A 17,049-nucleotide genomic window follows, 5' to 3' on the forward strand; every position below is an offset into this window, starting at 1 on the left:
GAATCCGAAGGTTGCCCGAGGGGACTTGACTTCCGTGATGTAGATGCAGGCTCGTTAGAAGTAGCAGGCATCAAACGCACGACTGGAGTGCCAGAATGTTCTGGAACCGTCTTCGGATTACTTATCAAATTGAGATATGATGCCCTGTCATAACCCGGTTTAACGGGTGGGCGGGAAGGGTTACTCAGTAGCGTAGCCAGGATTTCAGTTTGGGGGGGGCCCATTCATCCAGAATTTTATTTTGATAGGTGTCCAAACTTCCATAGTTTAGGTGGTGTAGAATACCGAAAAAGGAAATGAGTGTCCTTGGATCCAAGTAAGAGTGGTGGATTCGTGCGGATTCCGGAAGCTAATAGTAATTTCCTTCTTCTTCTTCTTCTTCCCCACTTTTCCCACATCTGTGGGGTCGCGGGTGCGAAATGTGTCGCACATGTGGATTTGGCCCTGTTTTACGGCCGGATGTCCTTCCCGACTCCAACCCTATATAGAGGGATGTAATCAGTGTTGTGTGTTTATTTGGTGGTTGGTAATGTAGTATGTTGTCTGAATATGAATATGTTGGGACAAACACCCAGTCCCAAGCTAAAAGAATTATTCAGACGCGATTAAAATCCCCGACCCAGCCGGGAATCGAACCCGGAACCGTCTGAACCGAAGGCCTCAACACTGATCATTCAGCCAATGAGTCGGACACCGGAAGCTAATATTAATGCACATTATATATAAAATGCTCAATAAAAGAACTTTCGTTAAAACTCCTGGGGTGTCTGGACTCCTTGGACGACAACCCCCGGTCCCTCGGCTACCTCTGTTACTCCCATCCCAACATAACTGCAGCATTTCATATATTCCGCGTAGAAGTGAAATGAATGCAAGAATAAACACTTTGAGTAAGGATGCAATATTCTGGTTTAGAACAAATACGGTAATGTTATAATAATAATAATGTTCATGTGATAAGCAATAAAGAAGTATACATTTAATGCGGCAAAGATACACACACAAATACATACGCGCGCGCTTGCGCGCGCGTCGAATACAGGTTTCTCGTCCTTCTTGTCCATGGCTAGATGATGAAGGCAAGAGAATGATGGCCCACCGTGACTCGTTATTTCGACATTATAAACAAACCCTAGATGACACAGACTTCGAATCTAAGCGCATCTTAAGAAATCGCACAAAGCAGTTAATCAGAAATTTTTAAAAATGCATATATTTTCGGATTTTAGCTAACAACTTAAATTCTAATCGCGCATGGGACCAACTTAGAGCTCTGGGAATAGGAAAACATCAACAGACAGACAACTCCTGACATTCCACTTGACGAACTGAACGATTACTTTAGTAGAATAAATATTCAACCTACCCAAATTAACTGCACCGACTCACCGCCCTCCCCTCCAGCCAATCCGCCATTCACATTTCACAGTGTCACAGAAAATCAGGTTAAAAGGCTTTGTACTCGATTAAATCAAATACTACAGGTGTATATGATATTCCTATTACTTTTATACATAACATTATGGGTGCTATCTCGCCTATACTGACGCACATACTGAACTACTGTTTACTAAACGGAACTTTCCCTACTGTCTGGAAAACAGCCAATATTATATCGGTACCTAAGAGTTTAGATCCACAACCACCCTCTGACTATCGTCCTATGTCCGTACTCCCTGCGCTTTATAAAGACTTTGAACGTTTAGTATACGAGGAAGTTCTGGAATACCTAAATAAAAATGCTCTTTTGGACCCTTTGCAATCTGGATTTGAGAAGGGTCACAGTACCACGACAGCACTTTTGAAGGTTACCGAAGACATTAGAAACGCTATGGACAAACGACTGCTCACTATACGTATCCTTCTTGACTTCAGTAGCGCCTTTGACACTGTACTAATTCAGACTATGATACAGAAAATGGAACTGCTAAATTTCGACCTGGCTGCGCTTAAGGTTTTTAGTTCTTATTTGAGTAACCGTCAACAGCGTGTAACAGTAAACGACAAGGCCTCTAAATGGAAAATGAAACTTAGTGTTGCCCCACAGGGCAGTATTCTACGGCCCCTAAGTTTCTGTATTTATATCAATGACATACCATCTGTGACAGGAAATAACACACATGACCTCTGTGCTGACGATCTTTAAATAGGCTATATCGACACTGCAAGACAAGATATTAACAGGGACTTCCGACGACTCAGTGTATATGCACAACGAAGCTCTCTTATACTAAACTGCAAAAAAACTCAGACAATTATAATTGGATCACGAAAATTACCGAGCTTCTCAAACAATGTCGCAATCCCGCCTATCCTACTGAATGGTAACATTATTCCCTACAGTGAAACGGTTAAAAATCCCGGCGTAATGATGAATGTAACAGTTGATTGGTCTGATCAAACGAAAGAAATACGTAAAAAGATTTTTGGAGTACTTCACCCTCTTAAACGACAGAGGAATGTATTTCCATTTGAGCTACAGGCCAGACTAATACAAACACTCGTTCTCCCTATTCTTGATTATTGTGACGTTGTTTTAGTTGACATGACGAGAGAAGAAACATTTAAACTTCAACGAGCACTGAATTCCTGCCTGCGATTTATTTACAATATCGGGTACGATGTTCATATCACCCCATACTATCAGGCTGTCTCATGGCTGATGTCTGATAAACGTCGGCAGCTACACACTTTAACGATGGTGATCAGAGTGGTAGCTGAAAGTCAGCCTATGTATATTTCTTCTAAATTCATCTTTTTATCATCATTTCACAACATTAATACACGTTCTAGATCCATTCTTTCTATTCCACTGCACCGCACAAATAAAATTAATAGATCATTTGTGGTGACTGTCGCCAGATTATGGAATTCCCTGCCAGTTCAGGTCAGAGAAACTAGCTTTATTAAATCACGATTTAAGGTCACCTGCCGAGACTACCTGCTGAGGACAGCTGACTGAATGGTTGAAGTATGAATGTGTGCGTTCCTGAGGATTAGCCATGTTTAAGAGTTTTTAATATTAATTAGTTCTAATATTAATTTAGTACGTAATTTATTTAAATTTATTTTAAATTCTATTAATTTATGTAGTTTTAACTATTTTAATAATCTCAGTATTTTATTTAAGATTTTGATTAGTATGTGGTTAAGTGTACAAGAGGGCCTGGAGCCCTAACTTCGCCACTGTACTGAAGGCACTAATAAACAGACAAATAAATAAATAAATAAATAAATAAATAAATAAATAAATAAATAAATAAATAAATAAATAAATAAATAAATAAATAATGTAAAGCGTATGGGTATAGATATTTTGTTAGTTGGTAAAGAAACATACACGTTACAACAAATGCTATGTAGGGTTTACCTTGTCCTGTTAGTTTCCAACGCGGTTAGGGCCACGCAGCTGTGAGCTTGCATCCGGGAGATAGTGGATTCGAACCCCACTGTCGGCAGTCCTGAAAATGTTTTCCCGTGGTTTCCCATTTTCACACTAAGCAAATGCTGGGGCCGTACCTTAATTAAGGCCACGGCCGCTTCCTTCCCACTCCTAGGCATTTCCTATCCCGACGTCGCCATAAGACCTATCTGTGTCGGTGTGACGTAAAGTAAATTGTTAATTACTTTTCCACGCAAGTCTGGGATACAGAATATAGTAGTATAAAGTTAGAGTTTCGTGACGCTAATATTCGTATCTATAATTTTTATTAACGTGCCAGAAATCAACGACACTGAGCTGTTGCCATTTCAACACCGTTTTAAGGGTTACCGATCCACTCCGGGATTTGAATCTGCGAACTCAGACTCAGAAGGACATCGACTCAACCAACTGAGCCACATGAAAAGGAGGCGTTTGTGATTATTGTTATAAATAGATGCAGCTAATATTTTTACAAAGGTTTTATGAGGAGCATTTATTAAGGCGTACGTTTTTTTACTGTCCTAAACGCACGAGGCCGGACAGAAGAACTAGCTGGAAGCTAAGGAGCCTTGCAGGGGTGTCGGTTCCTTCTCTGTTCACTTTTCCAAATCAAACTCCATGACGTAACAGCCCTGAAGCGCCATCGCCTACCAAGCGACGGCTGTTCAGCCCGGAGGCCTGCAGATTACGAGGTGTTGTGTGGTCAGCACGACGAATCCTCTCCGCTGTTATTCCTGGCTTTCTAGACCGGGGCCGCCATCTCACCGTCAGATAGCTCCTCAATTATAAACACGTGGGCTGAGTGTACCTCGAACCAGCCCTCAGATCCAGGTAAAAGTCCCTGACCTGGCCGGGAATAGAACCCGGGGCCTCCGGTAAGAGGCAGGCACGCTACCCGTACATTGTGGGGCCGGCTGGTAATTTTAGGTCTCCTTATTTTCGAATTTGACTTAAGACATCCTGCATTCGATTCCCGGCACTGACAGAGTTAAGAAAGGCATGGGATGGGGAGGATACAGCCTTGTTTTTGGGTGCAGTAGAGTTTTCCTTGAGTCTCTCGTAATCGAAATATATACGGCCTGGAAGGTAGTCACCTTCACGGGGTGTAGTACCAAAGTGGTTCCTTTTTTTTAAGAAGACAAATTAAATGGAGATTCTACTTCCTCACAAACGAAGAACGATATTATCAATTTTACGAACAGTTTCAATAATGCAGCCGGTTTATGTTAAGAGTACAAAAGCTATGATTGTACATGGTAACAATCAAAACCAACAATATCTACTGAAGATCCGTCACCGCCCTCGGTAGGACCGGCTTTCTTTTCATATTCACCGAGCGAGTTGGCCGTGCAGTTAGGGGCGCACAGCTGTGTGCTTGCATCCGGGAGATAGTGGGTTCAAACACCTCTGTCGGCAGCCCTAAATATGGTTTTCTGTGGTTTCCCATTTTCACACCAGGAAAATGCTGGGGCTGTGCCTTAATTAAGGCCACGGCCGCTTCTTCCCACTCTCAGCCCTTTTCTTTCCCACCGTCGCCATTGAAGACCTACGGTGCGACGTAAAGCAAATTCTAATTAAAAAATAAAAAGTCTTTTCACAACCCCTTCCAAGGAAAAGTTGTATCCACACTACTGTCCTGGACTTACACCCCACCCATTGAAATTATTTTGTGGGTACGCCACTGCATCCACTCACCATTTAAGGTACAAGGTAAGTCCGAAGAATGGTTGGATACTCAAAATACACCACCATAAATGATGCGGTTCTGGCTCAAAAGTCTATAAGGAAAGGTAAGGGTCGGGATCTAGTGTTTTAAGTAGAATCCGTATCAATAGAACGTGACTACCCATTTTAAAAATGTGTCATGCATCGACTGCGATTCAAGCCTGGACCGTCCTGATGAGAAGATAGAAGCATTGGAACTGAGCTATCACGCCCGCCAATTACAAAGTATTTACCCGCACTTTTGATGGTGCCATTTGAGGTTCCAATCAGTCCCCGGGCATTTAACAAAATATATAGGCCTACCTATAGAACTTAGGCACGCATCCGCGATTGTTACTTATATGGCACAAAATGAGGAACTAACGTGCAGATCACAATCCTGTCACAGTCTTCCCAACGCTGCAACTCAAACACAGCACATCTCTCAACCACGGTGCAACCCGAGGATCCCTAGGATATTGTAGTTTCCTGGAACCGATCTGCAAAAGCTGACACGATGTTGTAAGCTTGCAGCTGTTTCTGGACGTGGCCCCCGTTATCTCGGTGGTCACGTTCCGGCCCCCTACTGAGTAATCCCTTGCTAATTGGCCCTTTCTGCATGTCTTGACATTTGTCAATACACGGTTTCATTCCCAATACTGAGGCCTCTACAGGAAAATATTCTCGCGCATCACAGTCCTAAGTGTCTTCCTTTCATTCAAGCAGTACAAATATGGAGAATTATGTATGTCCCTATTGAGCCCTACTAATAGATTCTTGTCGCTACGTTAATTTAACATTTCGGCGTACGTTTTTAAGTTGTTCGTACCGTACGTAAAACAACGGCTAATCCTCGCTCTAGTTTCAGGAAATATTTTGGGGGGGGCCCGGCCCCCCTGGGCCCCCCCCTGGCTACGCCAGTGGGGTTACTAACCACCATAGTAAATTTACGCTTTCGAGGGAGAGTTTCTTCCGATTGAGATGTTCTATTGGGTAAAGGAGGAAAATGTTGGGGCATCAGAAGGGGGTTGGATAGGGACTGTAATGGGGCAAATTAGTTTTTCACTTCTGAATATGATTTGTTTTCAACACTCATAATGCGTTTAATTTCTTTTTGTTGTTTGTGGATTTCACAATGTTCTGCTCCCGCAGGATGATTTCCGCCACAGTTAGCGCATTTAACGACTTGGTGAGTGCAATCTTCAGTAGAATGAGTAAGGGAGCATTTTCCACATCTCGGCTCCCTGGAACGACAATTAGTAGCGGTATGTCCATACCGCTGACATCGTTTGCATAATAAAGGAGAGAATATAAAGGCCTGAACCTTTAAAATGACTTTAAAAATGGACACACTTTTCGGAAGTTGTTGACTTTCGAATACAACCTTCACAGTACCTGTAGGGATATATTCAGTTTGTCCGTCTTTGGATGAACGTCTATTTAGACGTTGTACTTTCACTACAGGATATGGTGAGTCTAAATAGGTGAGAATGTCGGATTCGGAAATAGTAGTTTCTACTCCCCGTATTACCCCTACTCGCTGAATATTCGAAGACGGAATAAAAGCTGTCAATTCCTTTTCTGTGAGAATGGGATGAGAAAGAAAGGCGTTGGCAGCCTTGCTAGACATGAAAGTAACTTGAATTCTATTTCTACCCTTCCTATGGATGGCCTTGACGTCACCAATTTGCCTCTCATAGAAAATCCGACCCAGAGTCATAGGGTGAATATGTCCTATTTTATTTTGAGATGCAGTCGATTCGACAAATACTATGTAAGGGCCAAGATGAGTGTTAGAATAGGTAGGTACAGGAACGGGCGGACGCCGATCCATGTCACGTATTGTATCTTGAGAACTGTCTCGTTGGGTATCAGTATTACTAGCGTCCATGTGTAAATCCTCACGCACGGCATCTTTACCAATATCAGGAGGTCGTCCTAAAGGGCCACCGCCACTATCTACAGACATAGTATTCCAAAAGGGGATTACACTATACTAGCACCGGAACAAACACAAAAGAAAAAGTACTAGGATACAAACACAAACATAAAACACTCTACTTATCTACAGACGGGAAAAAGCCGCTGCACCAGTGACCGGAGCGAGACGTGTGCACTGCACAACAGCCGAACACCGAATCGACTGTGGAACTATGACTTTCCTATAGCGAGATGTCTCCGCCCAGTAGACAGACTTACCAGCGTCTCCTCTTGCTCTCATTGGCTCGTATTTGGATCTCAGTTATTAAAGGTGCTCTTATTGGTTACCATCTCAGACATGCTTTTAATGCAATTATTTGAATGTACTGAATTAGGAGACACGTCTAAAAATAAAATAATAATATTCAAATCGAAGTATAGCAAACTTACACCTAATCAATGAATGACAGCATCAAAACCCTTCAAGTACATGCATTTTCTTGCCCGTCAATATGAGTTACGGTATTATAACCCCAACGACTATTGGCTTAGATTCTTAATAATGAACTCCAGAGTGTGCATACGGAAACAACAAAATTGCTTAACTTGATGCTGTATATTCCGCTAACGTCAGTTTCTAGTGAACGCGCTGTGAGTGTCTTCAAACGAATTAAAACATATTTAAGGAATACGATGACCAACCAGGGACTGTCTAACTTGGGAACTCTAGCTGTAGAGAACGAACTGCTGTGGTATCTTAGCAAGACGCCTGACTTCAAAACAAGAGTAATAGATATATTTGCTGAAATGAAGGACAGGTGGATTGAACTCACTGACAAGAATATTGTTTAAGGCGACTGGTACGAAAATCTATTTATTTCTTATTTCTCCTATTCAATCTACATAACAATGGAATATATTGCTATTTTTAATTCTAAAAGTATGTTGTTATTTGACAACTCCCGCTGCCTGTTTAGTCTATATTTAAAAATAAAACGAGTGCACGTCGGGTTATAGGTTGCTATAGGGTTTGTCTTAGTTTCAGGGTCATTAATATTATATTGAATATAGTGCTATCTCCTATGCGTTGAAAACAAAATTCCATATATAATATGATTAAAATAGTTCAAGTAAATAAAAACTCTGTCTACCCCCTTACTTAGTTCACGCTTCGCCACTGCATAAAATATTGGTGTTCCACAAGGGTCATGCAAATTTATTAGCACACTAGAACTAATAATATATAACAAGCAATATGTAATGTAAACGCTAACCTTGAGCAAATTAATAGCTATGCAATTAAAAACAACCTTAAATTAAACCCCCATAAAACGCAAGCCATTATCATCAGTACATCAAAGAATCTTCACATTTTAAAACAAAATTGCATTCCTCTCGTAACTTTAAATAATACTGTTATACCTTATTGTGAATCAGTTTCTAACCTTGGTGTTATTATAATGGAAACTCTAAACTGGTCAGCGCAAGTTAAGAATATCTGCAAAAAGGTTTACTGTGGCTTGCACCCCTTAAAACGGTTCAGAAATGTATTGTCTCGAGCACTAAAAATTCAACTTGTTCGGCCATTATTATTTCCCATTTTTCACTACTGTGATATAATTCTTACGGATATAACAAATGAATTAAGCTTGAAACTACAACGCACTCAAAATGCTTGTCTTAGAATATGCTATGGATTTACGGTATGACGCTCGAGTTTCTCCCTACTATAAACAATTATCTTGGTTACGACTAGACGAGAGGCGTAAACTACATGCAAATACTCTTGTGTACCAAGTACTTTCGGAAGACATCCCTATTATCTCTCCAGCAATTTTCGTCACCTTGGTTCTTTACATCTCCATGATACTCGCTCAGTGTCCCTCCTAGAAATACCTGTCCACCGAACAACCACAAACCATCGATCATTTACTATCACTGCTTCGGGATGGTGGAATGCTCTTCCCAAAGACACCAAGGATGCTGCATCAAAAAAATATATTTAAAACCTCCTACCAGCAATTCCTCATTAAGTGCTTCCAGCAAGGTACAGTGCCTGTATGAGTGGAACGAGTGATTGTGTGTGGAAATGATATGAGATTACTGCACAATAAATTAAATATTGGTTTAATATGACAATTTAAATTAAATTAAAAACATCCATATTGTGTTTACGAAGTAGAAGTATCCTAAAAATAGCTAGTAGTAAGTACAGTATTTAACTTAGATCTAGTCTTGCAAGGATACAATTAGTTAGATTTCATTTAAAATTTTTATTAAGCTTACTAGTATTTTTACATTCATACGGTATTTCTTTCATTGTGTATTGAATTTTTTTTCAAACCTGTATTATGTAGGCAGTTACTTTTTCTTTTTTCTTTGCGTGTATATGTTCATATTTTTGTCTTAAAAATTAGTGTTATTTGTAGTTCTTGGTATTTTAAGTTAATCAATGTCATTGTATGGAATAATAGCAATATGTGTGTGGTTAAGTGTAAGAAAGGGCCAAGAGCCCTAACTTTGCCACAGAAAATAAAGGCTTTATCTATCTATCTATCTATCTATCTATCTATCTATCTATCTATCTATCTATCTATCTATCTATCTATCTATCTATCCATCTATCCATCTATCACCCTTCATTTAAGCACAGGGGCTACTATAGCAACTCTCCATTCATTTGGAACAGTTCCTTCATGCAAGCAATAGTCAGATAAGTACGGTACTTCAGGTGTGGTGCTATGTCCCAACCCATTGTCTTTATTATATCCCCAGAAATCTTATCGATTCCAGCTGCTTTCCTAGTTTTCACCTTTTGTATCTTATTGCACATATCATTGTTATCATAGGTAAATTTCAATACTTCATTAGTATTAATCACATCCTCTGTCTGGACACTATCTTTGTAACCAACAATCTTTACATACTGCTGACTGAATACTTCTGCCTTCTGAAGTTCCTCGCATACACACTCCTCTTGTTCATTAATAATTTTTGGAATGTCTTTGTTGAAAATTGTTTCTGCCTTAAACTACCTATACAGATCCTTCCTTTTAGACTAAATTTTTTATGACTGCCAATTATGCTTGCCATCATGTTATCCTTAGCTTACTTCTTTGCAAGATACGATTTCCTAATAAGTTCCAGCAATTACTCCTTACTTCTACAGGCATTTCTAACTCTGTTTCTTTCCAACCTACACCTCCTTCTTAGTCTCTTTATTTCTCTGTTATAATAAAGTGGGTCTTTTAAAAATCATAAACATCTTCCAAGGGCCTCTACAGCAAAAATTCTAATGGCTAAACCTATAAGAGTATCCCACCAATTATTAAAAATTGCTAACAACCATCTTACCACCTTTAAAGGTAGGGTACATGCCTGTTTTCACATTCCTCAACAATTGCTTTAAACACTTCTCACCATCTGTATTTAGAAATTCAATGAAAGAGGAATTTTAAATATAATTTCCATCATATTTTTTGCTAGTCAAAGGGTTCAATCACATCTTACTATTCATTATACTACTTCCTTTTTTTGATATGTATCGCGCCTTGCGATCTGTTGTATTGACTCAATATGGCTGATCATCCAAAGAGTATGTCTGCATCATCGAACAATTCATCTCTATGTAGATAGATGGTGACTCTTGCTCTCAGATTTGTCATTCCTTATTTCTGCCTAGTCTTGTCCTTATCTGCCCTTTTGTTTATTCTTGTACTGTTTTGGAAAAAGAAATGGTGACTGATGTTTCTGGCATGGCTTTCCTATCCTACAAAAGGTACTTTAACCATTTTAAATATGGTATTGGGAAACTCTTGGTTCTTTTGAGAGACTTCTCGTTCTTATTATCCATCAGGTAATTATTATTTTTTACTTATTATTTTGCTAGTTTTGGTCCTCGCAAGACTTTCCGTGGTTGTCTTTAAGTGTTTTCTGGGGTTACATATTTGTTCTACTTTAATTTTGTTGCAGACTTGTTTCTCATTGATCATATATTCTTGTATGTCTGCCAATTTTTATGTTCTGTTCAGAAACCAAGGGCAGTGTAGATCCCATTATGTTTCTGCTCAGTTTGATTGGTTCGTGTGTATATATACATGTGTGGATACCTATTTTCGGTATGCATAGACGTTCTATATTTTGCTTGATTCCGACACCCTTTGGTGTTTTCTTGCTCATCCACTCTGTACTATTCATGTCCACTCTTGGTGTGTGGTATGGATGTGTACTGATAACGAGGGTTTTGACTGCGTGAAATGTTGTTACTGGTGTGGTGCATATTTTCCCTATTGGCCTGGTTCTGTGTTTGTTTTACCAGACCGGTTTCATGATAAAATTGATTGCTTTTATTATACATGTTGTGAACTATTATGACGTGCTTTACTGGCTTATCCCTCTGCCCTATGTTTCTGTGTGTAGGTCTCTATGTGTATTCGTATGAATTTGATATCTGGATCTACATTGCTGCTTCTTATTTTTTCCCTTTTTTTTCTTTTTGGGTGTCTGATTTCCAGTATATTTTGTTAATTTATTCTTGTTTCTGACTTCCCCAGCCATTCTCTTGTTTTATTTTTGGCTTTGCCAACTTTTAACTTCATTTGTGTATTTTGAAGGTAACCATGGAAATGTTATATTTTTTATGTTTTCTCCATGTATGTATTCTATGTATACTTCCTTGCCTCACCCACCTGCCCTCACCTTACTTCTCTCACTTCTTATTTGATTATGTTTTCTTTGTGCATGAAGGATAATAGATTTTTTCTGTGGGAATTGTTGTCGCCACAAAAAAAACAGTGAAAATGGGAGGTAATGTGGTAACAAGGAGGAAGACACTTTGATTCAAGGTCACTTCACTGACCTACTTTTTCTGCATGAGAGAGGTGACTTCCTAATTCTGTAGGGAAATAGAGAGAGAGCCTGTTGCGGCTTAACCATACATATTCTGATGTACCTGTATGTTATACATAAGTAACATACCCCACTGTATTCTTTCCTTCTCTATTAGGAGGGTTAGGCAATTTTTATTATGTGTTTCCTTTTCATTTGAATAAACTCACTTTTATTTAAGATTATCACTGACTTAATATATGTGTATCGATTTTAGTGTTCGTTCCTATACTTGGTCTATTGGTATCGGAAACCAAGTTCAGCTACTGACTGTTTCCTGTCAGTTTCAATCATGATCTACTTTTATTGTCTCTCTGCATCACTTTGCTACCTCTATTTATGTGAGGTGGGGGATTGAGTGACGTTTCATTTCATGAATCTGTTAGATTAATATAAAACTACATCATTACTATTTGTTTTATGAACTGTTTTCATGTCTGCTATGTATAATATAAATACATAGTGCAAATGTATTCTCTGATGTGTTTGTTGTTTATGGTTTTGCTTCTTTTTTTCTTTTAAGCCATATATAGCGACTGAGCAGAAACCTCAACCCAAAACCAAGGTCAGTGAACAAGATATGTGCAAAATGCTTTGCCGCAATGAAGTATCAATACCTGTAGAGATATGGTCCAAGCTCAAGTGTCGTTATGTGGACATGGATGTGCCATTCCTCAAACTGGCTAGGCTTAAGGAAGAAGAAGCTTATCTGAAGCCTCGCATCGTCATCTATCATGACGTAATATATGATTCCGAAATTGAGACGATCAAGAGATTAGCTCAACCAAGGGTATGTGAATATTATGAATATAATAAACATCAGCAACTGGTTCTCTAATTTAAGTTTCTGAAGTCGTTTGGCATCATTCATTTTATATGAAATTGATCACAGACTTATTTTTCTTGAGCTAAAATCAAACAGCTGAAAGTAAAATTACAAACAGAAGTAAACTGTGCAAGTTTTGCACCAATTCTTATTGAAATGAAAATTTGAAGAAGGAAAGTTTATATTCCTTGTGTCAACATTGCAAGCAGCAATACATAGGAAGCTAAAACATTACAGGCCAGTCAAATTGACATGCATTGTATGTAAGCTTTGGGAAAGCATTCTTTCTGATTACATTAGGCATGTTTGCAAAATTGATAACTGGTTTGATAGAAGGCAGTTTGGGTTTGAAGCTCGAGTTGTAGGGTTCCAGCAAGATATAGCAGGTATTCTGGATTCAGGAGGTCAAATGGATTGTATCGTGATTGATCTATCTAAGGCATTTGATAGGGTAGATCGTAGGAGACTACTGGCAAAAATGAGTGCAATTGGACTAGAAAAAATAGTTACTAAATGGGTGGCTATATTTCTAGAAAGTAGAATTAAGAAAATTAGAGTAGGCGAAGCTTTATCTGACCCTGTAATAATTAAGAGGGGAATTCCTCAAAGCAGTATTATTGGACCTTTATGTTTTCTTATACCTATTGACTTGATGTCACTTATGGCTTTTGCCGCAGTGCTAACTCTGTCGTTTATGTGACGTATGAATACGGTTCCCTGTGTCTGAAGGGTAACTCCTAGGTACGAAACCTGGTGACTGACTTTGGCGGTGTCTCACCAGTGTAGAAAGTGCCGAGTCTTCTCCTTCTTCTGAAGGTCATAGAGACTGTCTTCCCTTCATTCAATGACAGGTCATTTTCTTGTGCCCAGTCCACCAACTGGTTGAAGATTTTCTGCAAGTCGCCCTCTGAGGTTGAGGTCAATACCATGTCATCCTCAAAGGAAAGGTCTTCATTGGGGTAATACATAAATATGATTGTAAATAAAGGGTACAGTTCTCTGCTCACATGGTTATGAGGTTATTTAGAGGTTATAGTAAGGATGTAAAGGAGAGGGCATATAAGTCTCTGGTAAGACCCCAACTAGAGTATGGTTCCAGTGTATAAGACCCTCACTAGGATTACTTGATTCAAGAACAGGAAAAAATTCAAAGAAAAGCAGCTCAATTTGTTCTGGGTGATTTCCGACAAAAGAGTAGCGTTACAAAAATATTGCAAAGTTTGGGCTGGGAAGACTTGGGAGAGAGGGAGATGAACTTCTTGACTAAGTGGTACGTTCATTAAAAGTGACTATTTTTGACCATATTGAAATTCAATATATAAATATTTTTTATTATAATTGATTTATTGAAAAACCACATATTCAATACTTTGAAGTCTTTAAGGCTATGATACAATCATTATATTAAGGTTTAAGCATATAATGGTACATGTTTCACCTGTCATTGCAGGCATCATCAGCCATAAATTCATACTCTGAAGTCAGAGCTCTGAAGTGGATGTTATATTAAAACTATTCTTTAAAAGGAATTGTTTACAATAATTTACATTGATGTACAAGAACATATTAACACTCATAATGTTGATACTGGGTTGGCAATTGAAGTCAAATGGAAATCATAATACTTACACAGATTTTTTCAGTATATACAGAAGATCGATATGTTCAGCTTAAAATGATTTGTGGGTTAGCTGATAACTTCCTTAGATTAAAATCTTTTCTTTAATGAAATGAGAGTCTTTATTAAAAATGTTCAAAGTGAAGTACTTGATCAAGTCTCATTTAAATAGCAAATTATTCCTTCTTCTCTTAAATATGCAGTGTGCTGCCTAGGTCATGAAGCTTATGAAGTTATCATCTTGTAAGTCTGAAGAGGAGTTCAACTGGAATCATAGGTGTAAGTGTAACAGCTTGTGAAGTGTTGAAGTCTGCAAAATAGATGAAAAAGTGTGTGAGTGCTATATTGGGATTGTTAACTAGTGGAAATAATCTTCTTGACTCTTAACCCTTTAGACTTTAGGAGAGATGTCCAGCAGCGTTGCTTGTCCAGATATGGTGTCCTCGCACAATATGAAGATAAAGCTGTAATTCAAGAGGACAATTGGGGCAAATATTAATTTATAGGAAGGAGAGTTAGGGATTGGAATAACTTACCAGGGAGATGTTCAATAAATTTTCAATTTCTTTGTAATCATTTAAGAATAGGCTAGGGAAACAACAGATAGGGAATCTGCCACCTGGGCGAATCTGCCACCTGGGCGACTCCCCTAAATGCAGATCTGGGTGGGTGGTTGGGTTGGTCAGTCGGTACATTTTAGAATATTTTTCAATTGAACTTTGTCCATTTTCATTTTATATAGGACCCATGACAGCCAAGAAATTAAAATCTTGCATTGTTTTCTTTGTTTTACGAGATTAAGGTTGTGCGTTAGGGAGGAGTGAAAATGTACCAATTACAAAAAAATCATTGAGGTCTATATTAACAATAGTTCCCTTTTAGCTTATTTAGGGGTTCCAGAAAAATTTTGCCACTCTCTCTTGTCTTTGTCAGGTGGCACATCTCTAGAGAAAAATTACCTTTTTGTCTAGAACTGAAGTAAGTAAGTCTCGATTTCAGACAACTTCTAATAAAGCCATATCTGGCCTTTTCACCACAAACGGTCATAGAAACTTCTGTTACCAATTTCACAAGCCGTTCCACCAACTGCGAATGACGAGGAAATGAGAGGATTTCCACCATAGCTCCTGTTTTAATAACTTCTACCAGCACTTTTCCTAACTTACAAAATTTGTTTTAATGTCAGTTCACAAACATGATCTCTTTCATCCCTTAGAATTTACAAAATACTTTGGTTGGTTATATCTGGACAAGTTATGATAATTATGAGGACAACATTAGATATTAAACCTTTTATTGTCATCATTGGACATATAAAACAAGGTAATAAGATTTTCAAATATGCCCGAATGTATCAATAAATGACCTAATGTGCGAGTTATTCCAAGTATCTTGCCTAGGGAAAATCATTTTTGAAGACACTATGTAATATCTACTCTCAATTATATTTATTACATAATATGGTAATAATTATCCATGTTAACCTGTGTATGCCATTATTATTTTGGTAAGAATGTGATTTCAAAGTAAATAAACTTGTGTCCTCATCCTGAGGTGGTGCAGCTCTTTTCAGGCACACCCCTAATGGAGGTGAGCTGCATGTACCATTTCAACCACATACCAGCCCTCCTGTCAGTTTTAAGTTCCTGGCAGTGCCAGGAATCGAACCCGGACCCCCAAGGACAGCAGCTAAAACACTAACCGTTACGCTACGAAGGCGGTCATTTCAAAGTAGAAGTCACAAATTAAAATACCCAAGTGCATAACTAATCAGTATTATAAGGATTCCTTTTGATGACCTTAATCTAATTTCATGTATGTGTAACCACATTACCATTAACATAGGATATGGGTTCTTCAACAATACATTGTCACTGCATAATGAACATACTGTGAATGATCCTACTGTGTATCAATATTCTTTTCCTAACTCTCCATCCGGCCTCCTTCCCGTAAGAATTCAAACACATTCCTTGCTACTAATCGTTCCATACTCTTACAAATGAGTGATGTTATTGCCACCGGCCTATAATTATCAATGTTATCTCTTCCTCCACTTTTGAAAATTGGTACTACGTTTGCACACTTCCATTCACTGGGTACACAGCCATTGTTAATTGATAAGTCGAACAGGGCACACAAGGAGGGGGCTAATGCTTCAGCACACTGCACTAAACTAATTGCAGGTATGTCGTCTGGCCAGGAAGCAGCATGTGGACGAGTCTTTCGAAGGCTGTTAATTACCTCGTACTCCATGAAGTAAAGGTTGGAGAGGAAGAGGGGTGATGGCTGAGTTGTGTTTGGGTACATATTTGTACTTTTCGCTGGCTCATTAAAATTCCCTTTAAATTTCTCCCTGAACGCTGTGGCAATGGTCTTGGGGAGGTAATAGTAGTTCCGTTAGAGTAGTATGCACTTGGTGCTGAGTTGCTATGTTTTCTATTCAGGAATTTGCACATGTCTTTGCTGTTGCCACTTATCTTGTTTATGTATTTTTTGTATTCTTTGCAGATGAGTTGTTGGTTGTGTTCCTCACACATTTATATTTGTCCCACATAAGATTGCTTGTACCCTGTTTCCATTTCCTCTAGAGAGCATTCCTTTTGCATATCATTTTGATTATTTCTTTTGTGATCCATGGAGAGTTTTTCTTCATACCAAATTTTACTT

At 38.7% G+C, this 17,049-nt stretch overlaps 1 protein-coding gene across 1 annotated transcript in view; it reads left to right on the forward strand.

Moving 5' to 3' along the window:
• LOC137498203 (prolyl 4-hydroxylase subunit alpha-1-like) overlaps positions 1 to 17,049 on the forward strand; it is a 698,966-nt gene that overhangs the window by 300,307 nt on the left and 381,610 nt on the right. Inside the window, exon 12 of the mRNA XM_068225776.1 lies at positions 12,459 to 12,725. Coding sequence (XP_068081877.1) covers positions 12,459 to 12,725 — 267 coding nt within the window. The remainder of the gene's footprint in view (positions 1 to 12,458; positions 12,726 to 17,049) is intronic.

This window comes from Anabrus simplex, chromosome 1 (assembly GCF_040414725.1).
Source record: "Anabrus simplex isolate iqAnaSimp1 chromosome 1, ASM4041472v1, whole genome shotgun sequence".
Lineage (NCBI taxonomy): Eukaryota > Metazoa > Arthropoda > Insecta > Orthoptera > Tettigoniidae > Anabrus > Anabrus simplex.